General features: G+C 39.9%; 1 protein-coding gene across 4 annotated transcripts; it reads left to right on the plus strand.

The window, feature by feature from the left end:
- Positions 1-2,588: 2,588 nt before the first annotated feature.
- ZBED5 (zinc finger BED-type containing 5) lies at positions 2,589-21,803 on the plus strand. 4 transcript variants are annotated; one of them, XR_009542428.1, is made up of 3 exons: positions 2,589-2,784; positions 4,404-4,519; positions 19,020-21,803. XR_009542428.1 is itself a non-coding variant. In XM_060159662.1 (3 exons), the coding sequence occupies exon 3, from the start codon at positions 5,739-5,741 to the stop codon at positions 7,821-7,823; it is 2,085 nt and encodes a 694-aa protein (XP_060015645.1). In that variant the 5' UTR covers positions 2,589-2,784; positions 4,404-4,519; positions 5,566-5,738; the 3' UTR covers positions 7,824-7,899. The 4 variants fall into 4 exon arrangements, 3 of the variants coding, with proteins under 3 accessions (XP_060015645.1, XP_060015644.1, XP_060015646.1); XM_060159662.1 differs by lacking the exon at positions 19,020-21,803 and adding an exon at positions 5,566-7,899; XM_060159661.1 differs by lacking the exon at positions 19,020-21,803 and adding an exon at positions 5,598-7,899.
- The last annotated feature ends 1,142 nt before the right edge of the window (positions 21,804-22,945 follow it).

Raw genomic sequence — 22,945 nt, forward strand, 5'->3', positions numbered from 1 at the left:
ATTTACCACCTTTTTTATATTAAAGGTGACACATTGTGGCAGGCATGGAGATGTGCCACTCAGATCCTTCTTCAAGAAAGGACTTGCTGCCCTGCTCAGGGGCCAGTAGTGTGATCAGCAGATGGCCTACAGCTGTCAGCGCATTCAGGGTCTGCCTCAGCTGCAGTCCTGACTTTCCCACGGCCGCCATATACTATCTGAGGGAGAGGGTAGTATAAAGGGTGGAGTGGGACACTCCAACCTACGATACTGACTCCAGAGCTCCCTGTCTCATCATCTGCTTCTGGCAAACCTAACTGCAGTGCAAATTAACTCATGCAACCAACATGAACAGAATTGCCATCTCAGACCTCTCACAGCAACTAAGGCTGCAAATTTGGGATATCAGTCAAAATTCCTGTTACTACTTCCCGTGATGATTTTACGGGAAGTAACTCGGTTAGTTACTTGAGCCCCAAGTAACTAACCGAGTTCCATTTTCATGGTGAAGCTCTACCTGCTTACCCAATATATTACTGTAATCTTACTTGAAATCGTTTTCTGCCTTATATAAATATGCACAAGCACACCCCGCCCAGACACACATGGCCTGTAGTTCCCACAACCTCACTGCACTTAATCTTGGCTCTGCCAACAATTCGCTGTGGGAACTTGGGCAATTTATTTACCACTCTGTGCTCAATTTCCTTATCTGTAAAATAGGCATAGTCATCTGACAGTGTTGTAAAGAGTAAATGAGCTAGTACTTTAAAAAGTGTGTAGATAGAACAGCCTCTGCCAATACTGCATATTCAATAAATGCTAGCCATTATCATTATTGGTCTGAGTTCTACATTGTCTATACGTTTTCTTATCTGTCTCAGCAACCAACATCCTATAATAACGTATCGACTAATCAATTACAGAAAAAGTTCTTATGTTTCAAGTCCCTTAATTATCAGACTTCGGATTTTGGGACCTAGATTAAATCCTAGACTTGACTTCAGTTGAATTTGTTATCAGCTGAATGTTTTGGATTTTCCCAATTCATGAAGATGTAAACCAGATACGTGAAGATTAGACCGGGAGCATATATGTAAAAGGCTTTTCTGAAATATAAAACATATGAAAATGTGGGATATTATTCCAATATTATTAAGAAGCTAGACAACTCCTGCAATTACAAAATGAAATTCTTCGCTCTTCAAGTAAAATTGCGCCCCTTCCCCAAAATGATTTCCCCCTCAAATGAGGCCGATTTAAGAGGGATCATTTTAAAATGATAATAAAAACATATGGATAGCCTACCATAGGGCAAAGTTCTGAAGATGCTGAAATGCCTTTAAAGCATTTAGGACCAAATGTTAACATCTATGATCAGTCCTAGGAAATCATCCTTTTCAGTCCTCCTGAAAATTCTGTTAAATAAAAGGTTAGACTTCTTTCAACGCCTAAGAAATTTATTCGCATATCAAAGAAGAGCATATTTAAGAAAAGCAAAAGCTGCCCTTGCTTTTGACCACAAGTTGGGAATTTTCTGTCATTGGTGCAGCGCCTAAAAACAAGATCCAACTTTCATTTGGCTATTTCTACGGGGCCTCGAAAATCTAAAATATTGCAAACAATAGGACCCACTGTTTAAAGCTACGCGTATTTTAACAAATTCCCTCCAAGAAGCGTACATATTTTAAGATGCCAGTTTGGAAAAACAGACTGCAGGTCGCCACGACGGATCTCACACAGCCCGAATACACAGCCCGAAGCCTTTTGCTGTGTTGTTTTTAAAAAGAGGGGATGGGCGTAGAAGAAATGGGCTTAAAACACCCGATGCTACAGCTAGCAAACTGAGTGTTCCAGAGCGCTGGACGTTCCTCCGAGGAGGGAGCCACCAGTGAGGGGTGCAAAGGCACAGGAAGTGGCCTCTTTCCCGTTGACGCTGCGGAGACGCTGCTGTAACACGCGGCTCCCCGACCCCATGTGGGGTCACCCGAGAGCAGCGCCCCGGCAAGATCAGGCTCAGCTCCCAGCTCTGCGCACTAGGGGCCCCCGACACGCCAGCGTCGGGGAGGGGCGGGGAAGGGAGAAGGAGTTTTCTGCCCCGATTCCAGTGAGAAAACAAGGAAAAGAGGAGACGGTTGCGCAATCTGGGCCTGGGGTGCGGCTCGGGGAACACAGAGGGCGTGAAAGCACCAGCAGCCGAGACTCCGCGAATCCACTCAAATCTGCCGCCGGGGCAGAGCCCCAGTGCTTGTGGATACGCAGATTTCTCAAAGCCAGTCCAGCCCTACAGGATCACAAATGCTATCTCACAGCACCCAGGACTCTACACTGTAAACAAATGCCTGGGCTGCTCTGGCCCAGGGAAATTTGAAAACAATCGCTTCACGTCTGCCATTCAACTCAGCCTCCTCGAGCTCACGATTCCAGACTGCCAGGGGCAACGGCAGCTGGGCAACGCCTCAACCGAGCTTGGTCCTTTGCTTTGGTCCCACCCCACTGCTCAGCGCGGATTGGTGTCGGGGAGCAACTCCGGCGCTGATTGGGCGGCGGCGGAGTCGCTCAAGGAGACAGTAAGTTCGGGTGCCCCGGAGTGCTAAATTTATCTTCAGAGGAGCTACCGCGCCCGCCGCGAATTGGATCTCTATGGAGGTGGCATAGGCGATATCCCTGAGCTGAGAGCATCGCCCGGCCCCCCGAATCCTTCTTCCCTCTGTTTTGTTTTTCATTTCTCCCCTTCCTCCCTTCCCCCCTCTCCCCTCCAGTCCGCGACGACTGGCTCTTGACCCCGTTCAGGCCTCGGTGAAGGTGAGGACCAGAGCCGCCGCGGCGGCTGAGTGGTGCGCTCTGAAATGGCCGCTGCCGTGAGCTTCGTAAAATGGCGGCCGCAGGCTCAGCTGGGGACCGCGGCGCTGCTCCGCAGCCCAGCCGCAGCCGAGACCCTTCTCTCCATCACTGATGGAGATGAAGGAGAAAGATAGCGGCGGGTGCTGAGACGTTTTCCTGTGGTTGTTAGCTGAGGCGACCGCCCGGGGACGCGAGAGCAGTTCCGTAGGCGAGGGTGGACGCCCACAGGAAGCCAGCCCCCCAGCTGTGGTGGGCAGCGCGCTCCTGTGACAAGGAGCAGCCGAGGGATAGGTGGCCGGGCCGCCCATCGAGGTGACCGTTGAAAAAAGCACTTAGGTGCTGGGCGGAGTGTCTGTGCCCACCTCCTGCCTCGGCTTATGAATGGACTGCACTCCTACCCAGCCCTCCTGCCCCACGGGTATTGTTCAGAGCAGGAACCGCCTTAGGGTGGGGGTTGAATGGAGGGTGCTACCTGTCACCTTAGCCGAAGAGACAAAAGATGAGGTTTCCCCCCGCCCCTTTTCAGGGAGTCGAATAGAAGCTTTAGGGAGTCCAGTCTCTTTGTCCTCGAGAGATTCGGGGAAGCACCTCTAAAAAGGTGGAACTGAGGCCCTCCGAACAAAGCGTTTTCACTCCGTCGTGTCCGTCTCTGGTAGCAGGGGAGAGGAATCCTAAATTTTGAGGTCACCCAGCGTTTCCATGAAGTTCTCGGCAGCTAAAGCGCATTCAGGACTGTGAAAGGACGGTCTACTCTTTCGCTCCCAGGAATGAAGATGTAGGGCTTTCTCCTGCTGCCAGTTTGAGACCCTCGACTTTCTGGCAGTTGTAACCCATTGTAATTCATTTCTCTCTGCACCATCCAACTCCTGGTAACAGATTTTTTAGTGCTTGAGAGATTAAGAGTATTCAGGGACACACAAGCAGTGACTAGGCACGTGGGCTCTGCAGTCGAACTTTCTGGGTTCCGTTCTGAGTTCTTCACAGATGTGTTAACTTAGCAGGTGACTTAGCCTCTCTGTATCTATTTGTTCATCCCTAAAGGGGGGTTTTTAATAATAGTCCCTGACTCTCACGTTTGTTTTGAGGATTAAGTGACCTAATCTAGGAAGGATTTAGCAGTTACTGGCACATAGTAAACAGTGATCACTCAATAAACATTAGTAAGTTAAGGAGCTTGGTTATTGAGACAAGGGTGGTTGTAACAAAAAAGCATAGTTCATGTAACCCTTCCATGTATAATTCCATTTTAGATTACTTTCAGTGCTTAGTTTTAGAGACACTAAGGTGTGGCTGTACTTTTAAAAGTTAGGTTTCGCTTCTGAGAGTTTTTAATGTTTTTCTTTGAAGTCAGTGGATGGGGGAGCGTTACAAAATAATGAAATTACCAGGGTATTAAACAGGACGAAAATATTAACATTTTTACTATGTTAGGCATCTTCTGTTTCAGTCTAAGATCTGCATTGCAGTGAAGAATCATTTGCACTGCCTGGCTCTAAAATAAGTTGTAAAGAATGGTCATCTTAGAGGTGTATAGGTCGTTCTCCTTTTGTAGTGTCTAATTTTATTTTTTCTCATTCTAGGCTTTTGGTTACTCCCCTTCCACCCTATCCCTTAATTTCATTTTTTTTGAAGCGTCTGCGTTTCAAGCTGCCAAGGTGGAGAGAGTGATTGCAGAAGGGAGTGCTCCTCATTTCAGGTATCTTACCCTCTAGCTGTTACTGAGAAAACCATTTTAATTCAGGATCTGATACGAGAATCCAAAGCTTACTCTGAGCCAAATCATAAAGTTTAACTCAAACTTTAAATCAAACTAGCTATATTTAGGTAGACACTAAATTTGAATGCCTTAACTTATAAGGCTGGTATTCATCAGAGGTCCTAAAATTTGCATTACCCTTCCATTTAATTATGCTTTTAAAAAACTCTTATATGAGGAATAAACCTATTTAAATGAGAGTTTTCTTTAGGTCTTCGTTAAGCCTTCACCTAGAGTAATGGGATGGAGAGTAATCAGTAAAATATATGCATTATTTTGAATGAATCTTATTTTGGATAATATAAATATTTATGTAATTTAAGTCCAGAGAAATAGTAGCTAACTTTTGGTTTACAGTTTATTTTTCAATGTTAACACACAGTGTTTAGATACACCAGAATTCTGTGTCTTGCAAAACTTTGAACTGTTTGTGTTTTTGACATAGCTTATCAGAATAATTACTAGCCCTGAAAGGAGCCTTAAGATGTATGACGGTGTCAACAGTGAATGTATCTAATGGCAGTAGGCATCAGAAAGCTAGAAGAGATTCCAAGATACTGTATATCATGAAAGGGGATGATAAATTATGGCCCCACGCTGTCTGTTTTTATAAATAGAGATTTATTGGAACACAACTTGCCCATTCTTTAACGTTTTGTCTATGGCTGCTGCCATGCTACAACTACAAAGCTGAGTAGTTGGCAACAGAGACCATACGGCCCATCAGGTAAAAAACATTTACCGTATGGCACTTTACAGGAGAAGTTTGCCAACCCTGCCATGGGACCTCAAGGTCCCTTCCTTAAAAATGCATTTATCAACTCATTATTTCTTAGTCCAATGGTTCCCATACTGTGTTTTATAGAAGATTAATGTTATCTTAAGTTAATAAGCGTTGTGAGAAAAAGATCAATGCTAACAATAGTTTCTTCTTTTAGAATTTATTTTTAAATGTAAGTTTAAGACTACTAAACTCATTTCTATAGCTTTTATTTTTATGTGATAATCTACCTTTAAGAAAAGGTGTGCCATACCTGAGAGCACCAGGAAGTCGAATGAGAGATCACCTGATACACGAACGTGTGATGTTCCATCTGCGCGTTGATGCATAGGCAGCACTTACAAATTAACTGATGTGTTGCTATATATCATCTCTTTGATGGTTGCTCATCTTCTGTGTATCCTGTCTTATAATTTCAACACATTTGTGATACTCAATGTTTATTCTAAATTAACCATGTTTTGTACCACAAATTCATTGCCTATGGATCTGTTGCTGAAACAAGGAAGTCTTAAACAAGAAGTAGAATCTTTTTGTTATCAAATTGTGTCTGAATCAAATGATCAAAAGGTTGGAATATTACAGAGTGAAGATGAGCAGTTGCAGCCTGCAGTTTCTAAAAATTCAGAAGGTGAGCTTTCCAGGGTCAAATTTATGTCCAATTCCAACAAAATAACAACATTTAGTAAGAAACCAAAAAGAAGAAAATATGATGAAAGTTATTTGTCTTTTGGATTTACTTACTTTGGAAATAGAGATGCACCTCATGCCCAGTGTGTATTATGTAAGAAAATTTTATCAAATAGCTCTTTGGCCCCTAGTAAGCTTCGAAGACATTTGGAAACTAAACATGCTGCATACAAAGACAAAGACATAAGCTTTTTCAAGCAACATCTTGATTCACCTGAAAATAATAAACCCCCAGCACCTAAAATTGTCAATACAGATAATGAAAGTGCTACAGAAGCATCATACAATGTAAGTTACCATATAGCCCTGAGTGGAGAGGCTCATACTATTGGAGAATTGCTTATCAAGCCTTGTGCAAAAGATGTGGTGATGCGGATGTTTGACGAACAGTATAGTAAAAAAATAGATGCAGTACAACTATCAAACAGTACTGTTGCACGTCGAATTAAGGATCTAGCTGCTGACATTGAAGAAGAGCTTGTTTGTAGACTGAAAATTTGTGATGGGTTTTCACTGCAACTAGATGAATCAGCTGATGTTTCAGGACTTGCTGTGCTGCTTGTGTTTGTTCGTTACAGGTTTAATAAGTCTATTGAGGAAGACCTACTCTTATGTGAGTCTTTGCAGAGTAATGCCACTGGTGAAGAAATTTTCAACTGCATTAACAGTTTTATGCAGAAACATGAAATTGAATGGGAAAAATGTGTTGATGTTTGTAGTGATGCTTCCAGGGCAATGGACGGGAAAATTGCTGAGGCTGTCACCTTGATAAAATATGTGGCTCCCGAAAGCTCCAGTAGTCACTGCCTGTTATATAGACATGCACTAGCAGTTAAAACAATGCCTGCATCTCTGAAAAATGTGCTAGATCAGGCCGTACAAATCATCAATTATATTAAAGCTCGACCACATCAATCCAGACTACTAAAAATTTTGTGTGAAGAAATGGGTGCCCAGCACACAGCCCTTCTTCTAAATACAGAGGTGAGGTGGCTTTCCCGAGGTAAAGTTCTTGTAAGACTTTTTGAGCTTCGTCGTGAACTATTGGTTTTCATGGATTCTGCTTTTCGACTGTCTGATTGTTTAACAAATTCATCTTGGCTGCTAAGACTCTCATATCTTGCAGATATTTTTACTAAATTAAATGAGGTTAATCTGTCAATGCAAGGAAAAAATGTGACAGTGTTCACAGTATTTGATAAAATGTCATCATTGTTAAGAAAATTGGAATTTTGGGCCTCATCTGTTGAAGAAGAAAACTTTGATTGTTTTCCTACACTCAGTGACTTTTTGACTGAAATTAATTCTACAGTTGATAAAGATATTTGCAGTGCCATAGTGCACCACCTAAGGGGTTTGCGCTCTACTCTGTTAAAATATTTTCCTGTAACAAATGACAATAATGCTTGGGTTAGAAATCCATTTACAGTAACTGTTAAACCAGCCTCATTAGTAGCACGGGACTACGAGAGCCTGATTGATTTAACATCTGATTCTCAAGTGAAACAAAATTTCAGTGAACTTTCACTAAATGATTTTTGGAGTAGCCTAATTCAAGAGTACCCAAGTGTTGCAAGGCGTGCAGTTCGTGTACTTCTTCCTTTTGCTACAATGCACCTGTGTGAGACAGGATTTTCATATTATGCTGCAACAAAAACGAAATACAGGAAAAGACTCGATGCTGCACCTCACATGCGGATCCGACTTAGCAACATTACACCTAATATTAAGCGGATATGTGACAAAAAGACACAAAAACACTGTTCTCATTAAAATTGGAGGGTTTTGCATGCCTCTTGATAACCAAATATAAGATGAAAATAAAAGATGATTTACTTCACTGATGATATCTTGGGGTTTTAAAAAAATGATTCAAATTTTTTATACCTCTTAGATTTTAAGAAAGGTAAAGAATCAAAAATTTAAACCTGTACTACTGTTGGTATTTCTTCTTCACGTAATTTCAAAGGGTTCCATGGTCATGACTGTGGGAAATATTGATTCACAAGGAAAAGTCCCAGTTTCCTAGCATGATGTATCTTTTTAGGAGCTAATCGCTACCAATGTTTCTAAGCATGCCACCCTATAACCCTCCAATCACAGGGACCTTCTTGCCTAAACATATCACTGTATTATGCTTTCAGGTCTCAAAAAACCATTCCTTCTCCTTGCTTCCTGACAGACTCCTATTTGCTTTTCAACCCTTTGACTTAATTTATCTTCAGTACTTTCATTCTCTAAATCTTTCTGTTTGGCCCTATTTTTTGTGTATGTCTCAGCTGTGAACTGCTTGGTGGTCTCATAATTTCCAGTGTTATTGGACTGAGCTGTTATATGATCTTATCCAGCTCTGTGTCTCCATTATCTGGCAGAAGACCTTACTAAAGTAGATGCTAAATAAAGGAAAAAATGTTGGTGAAGGTGAACCAACGAAAAATGGAAGAGGGCATGGTAGCTTATATTTGTATGCTATCGTGTATAGAATGCTACTCTTTGTGGTTTGGGCTCAGTCATTCCATTACCTAGAATTTAGTGTGGCCATTAAGGAGAAGTTACTGGGGAATGTCAGAGCTTTGATTCGAGCTGAACTGGTGGGGAGGTGGAGGGAGTGTGAAGAATATTTTCAGATTTTCTTTGTTTCTCAATTTGTGTATAGATTATTGCCGATTCAATATACTATAGTCTAAATTAACGAGGCTTTACTGTACTTGAAGATGATTGGACTTGAAACCGCTATCAGTGTATTCTTAGAATACTATGAAAGATTTCCTTTTTTTTTTTTAAGATGTTGAGGGTAGGAGTTTATTAATTAATTAATTTTTGCTGTGTTGGGTCTTCGTTTCTGTGCGAGGGCTTTCTCTAGTTGTGGCAAGCGGGGGCCACTCTTCATCGCGGCGCGTGGGCCTCTCACTATCGCGGCCTCTCTTGTTGCGGAGCACAGGCTCCAGACGCGCAGGCTCAGTAGTTGTGGCTCACCAGCCCGGTTGCTCTGCGGCATGTGGGATCCTCCCAGACCAGGGCTCGAATCCGTGTCCCCTGCATTAGCAGGCAGATTCTCAACCACTGCGCCACCAGGGAAGCCCACTATGAAAGATTTCTCACTGACATTCCTGCCTCTAGTCTTCTCTTCCATGTCACATCACCCAACACAGTTCACCAACTCAGGGTTAAATGTTTTTTGTGTTATTTCTATAGTCAAGACCTACCATATAACTACTAGATAGCCATTATTTATTTAATCTCACTTATTCAAACCCACTCCCCATTTTGGGGAAGAGGAGAACCTCCCCTCCCTAAGGTAGAATGTGATAGAATGATTAAGCTTAGGTACCTGCTCCACTACTTAATTTGCTTTTTTTTTTTTTCTTTTTTTGGCGATGCCGAGCAGCTTGTGGGATTTTAGTTCCCTGACGACCAGGTGTTGAACCCAGGCCCTCAGCAGTGAGTGCTCGGAGTTCTAACGACTGGACCACCAGGGAATTCCCTAACTAGCTCTTTAACTTTGGTCAATTTGAGCCTTTCTGAACCTATTATCTCATTTGTAAAATTGTAATTATGCCTTCTTTAAAGAGTTATTAAGATAAAATGACTATGTATATAAATCTAACAGTGGGTAATCAGGAATAGATAAGTGACTTACATTAGTTCCTTGCCATATCCAGCCATGTTCCAGTCAAACTTCACTCCACACTCACACTTCCAGTCTGAGTTTTTATTCTGTGTGGAGATCTAACAGGCTATATAGGACCTGACCTAATACGAGGCAGCAAGGTTAAGTATTTTTAGCCCAGGCTTTTTCTCCTTTGTCACATTAAGCACCTATGTACCTGTCAGTTACTCTGCTAGATGCTTGTGTGTTATCAGTAATCTTACAACAATCCTATGGGATTAGGTAATTTCTGAATTTGCCCAAGGTCACACAAGTAGCAGAACCTAGTTTAAAGTGGCCTTTTCTGACAGTACTTTTGCCTTCGTTGCATTTCAAACTTTTCTAAGAGCATCAAAAAATGACTTGGGAGTATAGCTAAAACTCCTTAATAAGATGTGGGCATTTCTTTGAAATCTGTGCTTTCTTGTCTAAATTCATCCAAAATAGCCATCTACTTCAAAGCATGACTGCTTGTTTTAGTATAAAAATATGTAACAGGGATTAAATTGCTATCAAGTAAAATTAATTCTCCAGAAAGATTCATGATACTCATACATGCAGTACTTTTTGTCAGCTGATCCCAGAATTAAAGGTACGCTATTTCGAGAAGTATGTACAATGCCATGATGTGTACATTTGGCTGGTGCCTCAAGTGTGGTAACCAGACTCCCTGTGTGATTGCTGAACCTGAGCCTCTGCTTAGGTCATCTGTCCAGGATGTAAGCCTCTTGAGATATAAGACCTCTCGCTTTCTAGTCCTTTACCCCTAACCACCTTCTCTGAGAGGCTGCTTTTCTGCATTGAAACCCAAATCTATTGACTGAGACACTGCTAACTGCTACTAGACCTGTTTAATGCCGGCACTACCCAACTTGGTTTTTGATGTCAACTACTGACCTGTTCTATAACCTATCAGGACTAACCTATGGGTACCATGTGCAGCTAGTGAGAACAGACTTTTGTACCTAAAGGTAGGTCTTGTACCTGCTGGATGATGGGCAAGTCTAGTTCCAGACAGCAACTTCTTTATTACTCTAACCCACTGTAGTTACCATGACTGAATCCCAAAAGAGGAGATTCTTTCCCTTTATGTTTAAACTCTACCTACCCTTCAGAATCAACCTTCCTTAAATAAAACCAAAGCAAAGTAAATCTTGAGCACTCAGATTCCCTTTATTTTCTACCTCCAAAAACCTTTGGTTACCATTCTGCCAGTACTCCCTAAGGCTCCAAATACTAGAGGCTCTATCTAGAAGTAGAGGGAAGGCTGACAAACACCGTCACACAAAAGAAAACTCTAAAGGAAGAAATGGGTGGCGTTCTACTTAATATTGGAAGAGATATTTGGGGGCTAAATAACATGGCAACCTCAAATGACAGCTCCCCTTCTTGCCTGCATGAAACAGTGAAGTTCCTGTAATGTATCCAATCCAAAAGGGCTCTCCCACTTTTTTTTTTTTGCCTGTTTCTGAAATTAATTTAGTTGGCAACCCATTCTCCATGAATAAAAATACGAACCACAAATGTTTCTTGTATTAGTCAAGGCTCTCAATTGTAATTTATAGAAACCCAAATCAAACTTACTCAAGTCAGAAAGTTTTACTTATTGGTCAGTGTTTGCAGTAGCCTCAGGGATGATTGGATCTTTGTTTAGATGATATTATCAGGAATCTCTCTTTATCACTTTGGGGGTTTTTTGTTTTATTGAGGTATAGCCAATGTACAATATTTTATATACATTATCCCACTTTTAATCCCTATAATTCAAGTACAATTGATCCTTGAACAACACAGGTTTGAACTGCATGGGTCCACTTATACCCAGATTTTTTTCAGTAGTAAATTATACAGTGCTTACATGGCCCATGGTTAGTTAAATCCGCGGATAGGGAGGGGTGACTATAAGTTATACGCAGATTTTCAACTTCGCGGAAGGTTAGCACCCTTGACCCCCATGTTGTTCAAGGGTCAAGTGTAATTGAAATTGCCTTGATTTTTTTTTGTCTTTTTAAAAAAATTTTATTGAAGTATAGTTGATTCACAGTGTTGTGTTAATTTGTGCTGTACAGCAAAGTGATTCCGTTTTATATATATTACTTTTCATATTTTCCATTATGGTTTGTCACCGGATATTGACTATTGTTCCATGTGCTATACAATAGGACCTTGTTGTTTATCCATCCTATATATAATAGTTTGCATCTGCTAATTCCAAACTCTCAATCCTTCCCTCCCCCACCCCACTTCCGCCTGTCTTGATTTCTTAATGAGGATTGTTTCCTATGTAAATCTTGCCCTAGTACCACACGTATATAAATACACAAATTGTAATCTCTTGTAGTTTAGACTTCTTTGGGATCATTCATAGATTTAGCAAATTTCTAGTAATACTGTAAGTGCTCAGTGAATTGAATTCCCTAACTTAAAAGGTAAGGTATTAAGGTGAAATATAATTCATACTATAACATTATGAAAATTAGCTTTAAAATTCTTGGCTTCAACTTAAACAGATAAGGCAGTAACTATTCTTTGTCTTTCAAAGACTTCAGAAGCAGCATTTTTTTTTTTTTACTCTGTACAAGGTTTTCTTTTTTGTTTTTAATTGTAGGAAAATATACATTACACAAAATTTACCATTTTAACCACTTTTAAGTATACAATGGCATTAAGGACCATCACCATCATCCGTCCCCAGAACTTTTTCATCTTCCCATACTGAAACTGTCCCCATTAAACATTAACCCCCCATTCTCCTCCCCTAGTCCCTGGCACTCATTATTTGCATTTTCTGTCTCTGAATTTAGCTACTCTAGGGACCTCATAGTGGAATCATACAGTATTTATCCTTTTCAGTCTGGCTTATTTCACACAGCTATAAATAGGTTCATCTATGTTGTAGCATGTGCCAGAATTTCCTCTTTCTAAGGCTGAATAGTTTTCGTGTGTGTGTGTGTGTGTGTGTGTGTGTGTATACACGTTTTGTTTATCCAGTCATCCATCAATGGACACTTGGGTTATATCTGTCTTTGGCTACTGTGAATAATACTGCTGTGAACATGTATCACAGTCACAAATATCTTTTTGACTGCCCAAAGCAGCATTTATTAATAAGCCCCCTGTTTCCTTAAAAATGCAATTTTACTCTGCAAAATATAATTCACCTACAACTCTTGAAAGAATCCAACAGCTATGTAAATCTAGGTGCCTCTGGAGCTTATGCAAGTTATTTACTTTCATTTGTTAAAGTTGGTAATAACTGCACTGTTAATTAGTTACAATGGAAAGACTTCTGAAGCAGCTATCAAGAGACTTGTGTTCTTCAACTAATTAATTGCCTTAGATAAGTTCATCCTTCTTTCTTGGCCTTAGTTTCTTCGCTTACCAAATGAAAGGGGTTGAACTAGAATGAGCTCTAACGTTCTTGTCAAATAAGTTAAAAATTTTAACCTAAATAAAGATTAGGGTGATGATAAGATGTGCTCAGTTTTTTGAAATATGTGGATTTTTTCCCTTGGAAGCCAAGCCTTTTTTTTTTCTTTATTGAAATATAGTTGATTTACAATGTTGTATCAATTTATGCTGTATAGCAAAATGACTCAGTTATACATATATATACATTCTTTTCCAAATTCTTTTCTATTATGGTTTATCACAGGATCTTGACTATAGTTCCTTGTGCTAGACAGTAGGACATGGTTAAGACAAGCTTTTTTTTTTTTTTGGCTGTGCCTCGTGGCTTGCAGGATCTTAGTTCCCCAACCAGGGATCGAACCTGTGCCCCCTGTGATGGAAGCACAGAGTCCTAACCACAGGACCGCCAGGGAATTCCCATAAGTCAAGCTTTTTACATTAGTCTTGTACCATAATGTTTTCCAACAACCAAATGATAAAATTTATAAATTGCCCCATCGTGGATACTTACTGGATGAAAGGAATGAAGTGCTTTTTTGGAAGGGAAATGTACATTGGAAAAACTAAAATATGTTTGTTTATGACTGTGTTGGAATCTAGTATAGTTGAAGGCATAACTCAAGCGTCAGGCAGGTTACAGTGGAAATTATTGATTAATCCCCAGCATCTATTTTCCTCTCCCAAGTTGTACCCTGATTTTCTTTCAGGTATCCACTTTTCCCCTACATAATCCATATACTTAAGTAAAAGCTGATCTGTCTCCAGCTTCAGGAGTGGACTTGTTTTGTCTAAGATAGTTTTTTGACCCCAATTCACATAGCAAACAGGTTTTACAATATAATCTAGGTGTGGGCATGTGTGAGCACCAGAGTTTCATAGAACAGTACTAATCCTTTGTATGTGCAATGTAATCCCAAATATATTTAATTTTTTTAATGATGAAAACTCAAAGATTAATTGTATGACCCATTCTTAGGTCCTGATCCACTGTTTGAAAAGCACCAGTGAGTGTAATGCCATTGCCCTTACAAAAATTGTTCAAGGAACCTGGCTGTAAGCCTGTTAAGGCATAGTATTGCTCTGGCCACAGTAACTGGCCCAGGAATAGCATGTGACCCAATACAGGCAAGTGAAAAGCAAGAGCAGTATTACAGGGGCTTTGACAAAAGTTGCTTCCTCACTCTTAATGAAGAGATAAATATCCTGTGTACTTGGGAGGCCTGGAATCGCTGCAACTCTTTAGCTACCAGCATGGGGATAAAGCCAATACATAGGGGCGGGCACAACCAAAAAATTAGAAATTAAACCAGAGCCCTGACTGAACCAAACTTGATCACATTCCTGCCTTTAATTTTTTTGTTGCCCAGGCCAATAAAACTATTGTTTAAGACCCTTTACATTGGATTTTCTATTACCATAGACAAAATCATCTTAACTAATATAGTGGTCTAAAGGGAAAGCAATATAAAACTAGAATTTACTGGTAAACTTAGCTGCAATGATGAGTCCCAGCCCAAACTGAAATAGTCTGATCTCTGGTTATTCTGCCATCTACCATAGTGCTATCACTCAAAACTCTGCCACTGGTAATATTTTATAGACCAGAAACTAAATCAGCACATGTATTGACATTATTAGATATTATCAAAAATGCCATTTCTCTTCGTGGGACAACTTGGTAATAAATGGATTTTACGTATTAGTTTAGGCTGGCCTAGTTATGAATCGGGTGTGTAATTCAAATTAGAAATTAACCTTGAAAACAAATCTATTCATTTTTCCTTTAACTTGTCAAAGACCCTGATAAATGTGATGGGATTTTAAAAAATTTTTTATGTTTAATAAGTCATATGCTTTGTAGGGGAAATGATCAGCCAGAAATAATTTGAGTGGTCCTCTATCTTCAAAGCTGTTTTCTGTCAAAATTGTAAACAAGTTCCCTACAAGATTGTTTTAACTTCTCAGAAGAGTTATGTGTTGACAAGGCAAAATCTGTTACATCGCAGTTCACAAGGCTTTCTTGACAAATACCTTTGAGCAAAATAAACCCTTCCCCAAACAAGCTGGGACTTCAGGTGTAAGGTGATGATCTAAATGCCTACATTTGACTCTTACCTTCCTAAAAGTCCACAGACATGCTGAAAGAAATATCAAAGTTAGACTGAATCCACAGCAACACTAAGAAAAGGGAGTAAAGGTGTCATTACTCTCAAGAATTTACATTCTAGTGGGAAAGACAAACTATTGAGCACTATTAAGTAAATAGGTTAATGAAGGAGAATGTTAACTGAGTTAATCTGAGATAGTCTCTTTGAGAAAGTGACATTTCAGCCAAAACCTGAGTGATAAGAGGGAGCCAGTCAGTTGAAGATTGGGGAAAGAATACTCCAGATGGAGAGAAGGCAAGTGCAAACACCCGTATACAGAAAGAGCTTGGTGTGTTTGAGGAATAGGAAGATTAAACATCTGGAGTAATGCACACATGTCACTGTGCGTGTGGTAAAAATTGTCAAAGAGGTAGGAAGAAACCAAATTATTTAGAGTATTAGAGGCCAATATAAGGAGTTTGGATTTTATTTCAAGTACAATGGGAAGGCATTGTGGTCCTCACAGGGGAGAAGGGGGTGGGGATTAGGATACCATCTCCAAGGGGTATTTGTAAATGTGTGAGGGCATTGAGGACTATACCTGGGGTATTTTAAATCCATTAGTACATGATATCCACCCTTTCTTTTGAAGAGCTCAGAGTTTGGATGACACTGGGACCTTCATATACTTCTGAGAAGACCCAGAACCTTAGAGACCCCACTTTGGAAAATGTACATGTTAATTGAAAGAGTCTCCATCTCCACTCTTAAAAGGAGGGAACATATATTGGGCCTCTTTTTATCCCATAAAGCACCATGCTATACTCCTTATGGCACTGTTTTGTGGCACAAACTTGACAACTATCTAAATTTGAGGGCATGCAAAATATAATGGTGATTATCTTTTGATTATTTTTTCTTATAAGGAAATAATAGTGCATTAATCAAAGACTTATGATGTATAAAAATACCCATATTTGGCTTTCATTATGTTTTTATTGAATGAAGGGATGAATGTTGAGTCTCCAAGCCTTATCTAGTAACTCTTCAAGTTGGCTGCTAAATCATGTCCTTGTTGGTGTCGTAACTCTTTCCTATCCTTCCCCTGTCCCTCAAGGAAGAGGATCCCAGAATTCTTAGAGGGTAGAGAAGCAAAAGAGACTCACTCATCCTTAGGATTTCACTGTTGGAACTATTTGTTAACTTAATTTTTAATGATTTCAAGACTTCATATAAAGTAGCCCCTACCTCTCTTCCCAAAATAATGTAAAGAGAACTCTGGTCTGAATGGTACAGCATTGGGGTTGGCCTGGGATGACAGAGTAAGATTTTAGTCCAGGGCTTTTCTCCATGCTACTAAAACAATATTTTAAAAGTCACTCTGGATATCCATTTCTAGAGCACTTTGTGGGTCTTAGGCAGTTAATTCTGAGGTAGGTTGTATAACCGTGTTACAGCTATGGAAGAATTAAGTGCCTAACACGAAGTACTTTGGGTTTAGAGAGGGGTTTTAAAATGCAAAATGTTATTTTTACTATTCTACATGTATAAATGAAAAGTAAAGTAAAAAGTCATGGTACATTGTATTGTCAATCATCAAGTACTTCTGGAGTCTTTAAAAGGCTCCCAGATACACTCAGAAACATTCATACACCATTTTCTTTCTCAACGAAGCACCTATTTCAAGAGGCAGCAGTGAGAATCGCTCTAGAATGCATCCACTTTAACAGCAACTCACTTTTCACGTAGCCCTCCCAGCTTTTAAATACACATATGGTCGATCAAAGCACCATGAATCAACCAGACAGCTGTCATCAGGAACTAAGCCAATATAACATCCCTTTTCAGGAAGGCTTTGGAAACAGTTTTCTTTCTGACAGTCAAACTGTGTACTTGTTCTAGAAAACAAGCTACTCTCAAGGCTTCAGTGTCCAGTCAGATACAATAAAGAGCTATAGTCTGTTATGGGCTTGAAGTTCTGAGTCTTAATGATTTCACAATATATTGACTACCAATTAGGATAGTCTCAGTGTTCCTGCAAACATCAGATAAGTCCGTCACTCCTTAAATTGTGCAACACCAATAAACTGTACCTATTCTATTTTTGCTTAATTTTGTATTCAAGGAAAAAAGCAGACTTTCATCAACTAAACTTTAGGCCAAAACATGAGAAATGAATAGAGCTTATGAAACAAAGCCCTGAAGTTCAAGACACAAACTTATGAAAATCAGTGAAGAATTGTTTGGTGTAGGTATGGAGGATTTATCTAGTACTTAGCCAATCAAATACTGAAACACACAACCATGCCTCTGCTTTGTATTACATCACTGCTAGTGAAATTTACTCAAATCAGGACAAAGTTGATGATAAAGGAAACATTGCATTTCCAAGTCATAAAATATTGAAAACACACTACTCCAAAATAAACATAGGAAAGATTTAAATAATGAAACATTTTAATTTTCATTTCCAATTGCATAAAGCGGAATGTAAACTCCATGGGGGCAGAGACCTTGACTTTCTTATCTACCTCTGTATTTTCAGGACCTAGAATAATGTCTGACACCTAAGAGTTGTTCGTTAAGTGTTAGATGTCGAGATGGTAATGATGGGGAAAGGCTAGGTTTGAATCTCAGCTCTGACACGTTCTAGTTGTAGAACCTTAGACAAGTCACTTAAATTCTCTTGAAGCTCAGTTTCTTCCTCTGTAAAAGAGGAATAATATTTTAGTCTCTGTTTTTCTAATATGTGTTTTTTACAACACCACCAAGCAGTTTTCCAATTCTCAGCAGACACTGACTGAGGAGTCCTACAATTTAATTCAATTCTGACACTGTTTACCTGGAGATAGTGTCAGATCCTACAGGTTAAGGGCTCAGTCCAACAAGAGTCCCCACCAACCCTCCTTCAGACACCAATAGCAGGTACAGGTTAAATTGGAGGTTCCCATGACCCCCTCTTCCTGTTCAATTTACTAGAGTGGCTGACAGAACTCAGAGAAACATTTACTCAAATTTACTGGTTTGTTATAAAAGTCTATAACTCAGGAACAGCCAAATGGAAGAGATGCATAGGGTAAGTAAGGTATATAGAGGAGGGAGTGCGGAGTTTCCAAGCTCACCCTCGCACGCTCTCCCCCTAGCAGGCCACTCTCCCCACATGCCCACGTGCTCACCAACCCAGAAGCTCAACTCCTGTGGTTCAAGAGTTTCTATAGAGCTTAATCTGTAGCCCTCCCCGACCTTACCCTTCCCAGATGTCAGTGGGTGGGTGTGAAAGTTCCAACCCTCCAATCACTTAGTCTTTCTGGTGACCAGCCCCATCCCGTGGTTATCTAGGAGCCCCACCCTAAGTCACCTCATTAGCATAAACTCAAGAGTGCTCAAAAGAGACTCCTACTGAAAGACAAAAGGCGCTCCTATCACTCAGGAAACTCCGAGTTTTCTTTGGATGGCTCTGTGCCAGAAACCCAGGACTAAGACCACATACCTTTCTTATTACACCACAGTTTTACTTATATCCCTGCTCTGAGAGTCAAATAAGATATGTATCAAAAGTCATTGTAAAACTATAGCATTATTAAAAACCATTATACTAATGCTATAACCAACAATGCTATAACAAAACATTGCCTGGTAGAGATCCTTACATCTGGCATTTTGTGTGTGTGTGTGTGTGTGTGTATACACACACACACACACATACACACGATGCCAGGTGTTTTTAATTCATTTTTTAATTATATCTCTGTGAGGTATGACATCAGTATTATCTGTTGAATAACAATTTATTGGCTGTAAAAAACATGTATTTCCTCACAGTTTCTGTAGGTCAGGAATCCAGGCGCAGTTTAGCTCCAGACTCTGCTTCAGTGTCTCCCACGGCTGCAATGAAGGTATTGGCCAGGGCTACAGTCATTTCAAGGCTCCACTGGGGAAGGAGCCACTTCCAAGCTCACTCCTGTTGCCAAGATTCAGTTTTTCACAGGCTGCTGGACTGAGTGGGAGGCTGCCCTCAGCTCCATGACACGTGGACCTCTCTATAGTGCTGCTTACAACATGCCAGCTGGCATCATCGAAGTGAGCAAATGAGAGAGTGCCAGTAACGCAGCAGTCACAGACTTTTATAACCTATTTTGGAAGTGTTATTCCATCACTTTTCTTGTGTTCTGTTCATTAAAGCAAGTCACTAGTGAACCAGGATGCAGGCTTTCACCAGCCACCGAATCTGCTGGCACCTTGATCTTGGACTTCCCAGCCTCCAGAACTGTGCGAAATAAATTTCTGTTGATTATTAAAAATAAATAAATAAATAAAATTTTTAAAATGCAAGTTACTAGATCCAGCCCATATTCAAGAGGAGAGAATATTACACAAAGGCATGAATACCAGGAGGGAAAGATCACCTTGAGCCATTTTAGAAGGCTGCCTTCTACAGGCTCAGAGTGTTCAAGTTGCTTATCTAGTTTCACAAAGGTAATAAGTAGCAAACCTGAGATTCCAAATCACATCTGCCTGATTACAGAGCCCACAGGGTTTCCATCTACTACTCTTCTCCCAATGAATATATAGGAATAATTATAGGGTTAGCATAAACTAGTCTAGAAGTGGTTCTAAAGTGTTAAAAATCTGTTCTCTAGGATAGAAAAAGTCATCTCCATCCTAATTGTTCTTCCTAGGATTTTTCATTCTAATCATTTTTTTCATAGCTAGGACAAGTTAAACTGTTTTTCATTCGTGCTCCACGGTACCATAAACTCCAAATTAGTGATATAAGATTTTTCATTATTTAAAAAAACCTGCAAAGTGTAAGTTACCTCTCAGCAATACTATCTAAGGAAAATAATCTTGTGGGCACACTAGGGTTACTAATAGACCTTTGGAGAGAGTATCTTTCAATTGTTAATTTATTCAGAGAGTCATGGGAAAGGACATAGACATTTGTAAATAACAATAAAAGTGTATACAAGGAGCTCTTAAGTTCAGAAAAGAAATATGGTTAAAGAAGTATGATTCAAAGAGTCAAAAACAGTTTGAGTCTTGAAACATGAAAAGCATGAATCTGAGTTTACCAGGTGACCAGGACACAGAGTTATTAAAAAAAAAAAAAAAAAACCATGGCCTAGGATTATAAACAGATTTGGAACTTGGGGGATTCCCTGAAAGTCAGAGGGCAGATGGGATCAGAATGGCAGAGCAAGAGTCAAAGACTTCAATGTCAGAGGTAAATGATACAAGGAGTTGGGGGGTGGGCTGGGGGAAAGGCACAATGTCCTAGAACAACCATAAAGGGTAACTGGGAAATGGAACTTGAAACCTCTGGTTGGGTTGGCTTCTCAGTCCATTCACTTTTCAAAGCTAAAGTTATCCTGAAATGATATTTTACACTAGACTGTCACAGTGACTCTGGAAACTTGGGGCAGATAAGTCAGGCAGTACTTCAGGTGGCTACATCCAGGAAAGGAAACCTCATTTCACAAACAGAATTATCAGCCACTGGTATGCACCGTCCAAGATTACATTTTATCCCTTCCTCACAATCATCAGAGCAAACTGTGATAAACTGAAACTACCTCAGGCACAGAGAACAAGGAATACCAAGGTGAGAACAAAATCAAGAACAACCAAATACCCAAGGAAGACCAATACCATGAAAGGGTGACACCAGTCAACAAACAAAAGAACTAACACCCAAGCAAGTAGTTATTAGAATAAACAGAGGATCTTGGAAACAATAATTGTTAATATTTATCTAGTGCATACTAGGTGTGGTATCAAGCATTGTTCTCATGTATTTTTTTTTAATATTTATTTATTTGTCTGTGCCGGGTCTTAGTTGCAGCACACGGGATCTTCATTGTCAAGTGCGATATCTTCGTTGTGGCATGCGGGATCTTTAGTTGTGGCATGCGAACTCTTAGTTGTGGCATGCAAATTCTTAGTTGCGGCATGCAAACTCTTAGTTGCGGCATGTGGGATCTAGTTCCTTGACGAGGGATCGAACCCGGGCCCCCTGCATTGGGAGCACGGAGTCTTAGCCACTGGACCACCAAGGAAGTCCCTCTCATGTATTTTTTTAAATTTAATATTTATATGGAGTATCCCCAGAAGAATATGAGAGAGTATTGCATCTAACTTTCATGAAAAAGAGCTAGTTTTAAAGATGGTTGAAAAATTAAAAGACAGTCTAAACAGTAAATAGACTCTGATGAATAGCAAAATGAAAGAATAAGCTGAAGAATTATTTCAAAAGAACAAAGATATAAGGGCTTCCCTGGTGGCGCAGTGGTTGAGAGTCCGCCTGCCGATGCAGGGGACACGGGTTCGTGCCCCGGTCCGGGAAGATCCCACATGGCGCAGAGCGGCTGGGCCCATGAGCCATGGCCGCTGAGCCTGCGCGTCCGGAGAGGTGATTTAAGAAACATGCAAGATAAATACAGAGATTTCAGTATCTCTCTCATAATTCCAAAGAAGAGGTAACAGAAAATTGTAGGGCAGCAATAACTAAAAAAATAATAGCGAAAAATTCCTGGTATGACTGGTGTAGTTTAGAAGAAATGTTTAATGCCACTTAATGTATTAAAAAAATAAAGAAATCAAACATTATGTAAGTGCGTCTTATTTTTGCCAGGTTGCACCTGAAATTTCATCACTTTATTATATGTATTTCTACGTTATATATTCTATATGTTTTCGTGATAATTTGCTTTATTTAGCTTTTTATTTTGAAATAAATTTAGGCTTACCGAAAAGTTGCAAAAATGGTACAAATGCCTTTCACTTAGCTTCCTATAATGTTAACATCTTATATAATAACCATTGTACAATTATAAAAATTAATAAATTAACATTAGTACAATACAATTAAACAAGAAATGTACTTTATATAAACTAGGAGAGAAAGTAAGTCAGTGGGAATGATTAACATAAATAGATATATATAAAACAGAACAAAGGAGGTGGATTACTACTACGTTCTCATTTCTACAACTGGTCTTGAGGTTCTGTTTACAACATCCTTCCATCATCATCTATTCCATATTCATTTTGCCAGCATCCATAGCTGGTTGAAATTTTCATATGATGTGATCTTCATTCCTGAGGAATGAGTCCTTGGTGGTTCTGTTTGAATTGGATTGCTGTAGTCTCCTATTGACTTTTACCACTGTATATGGCAATACTAGAAAGCGACCCAAAGCATCCCCTGGGTTTGAGACATTCTCATCCTTGCTCCCATTATGTTGTAGTGATCATATTTCCCCTTTATAGCAAGAATAAATCATCCCAGCCTATGCTGTAATCTCTTTTTTCCCCCCCCCTATTATTTCAATGTCAAAAAGAGCCCAAAATAATTAATTAGTAGTATAAACTTCCAATTAAGTGGAACCATGATTGGGTTTTCTCGGGAGAACGTTCCTTCCTTGGGCCTTTAAATGGGCAAAGCTCAAAGTCGTGGGAATAGAAAACAAGACATTTTGTGAGTGAATTAGCAAGTAATAATAGTGGGAGTTGTCTATCTCACTCCTGGGCTCCCCAGCTCGCGTACTGTAGACAAGGGAGAAATAGCACTCTGTTGGTTGCTACTTCACAATACATAATGCTGTGGGACAAGAGTTGGCAAACTTTTTCCTGTGAAAGGCCAGATAGTAAATATTCCAGGCTTTAGCTTTAAGGGCCACTTATGGGATCTGTCACATATTCTTTGATTTTGTTTACAACACTTAAAAAGTATAAAAGCTATTCTTAAA

Source organism: Lagenorhynchus albirostris, chromosome 9, assembly GCF_949774975.1.
Source record: "Lagenorhynchus albirostris chromosome 9, mLagAlb1.1, whole genome shotgun sequence".
Taxonomy (NCBI): Eukaryota; Metazoa; Chordata; class Mammalia; order Artiodactyla; family Delphinidae; genus Lagenorhynchus; species Lagenorhynchus albirostris.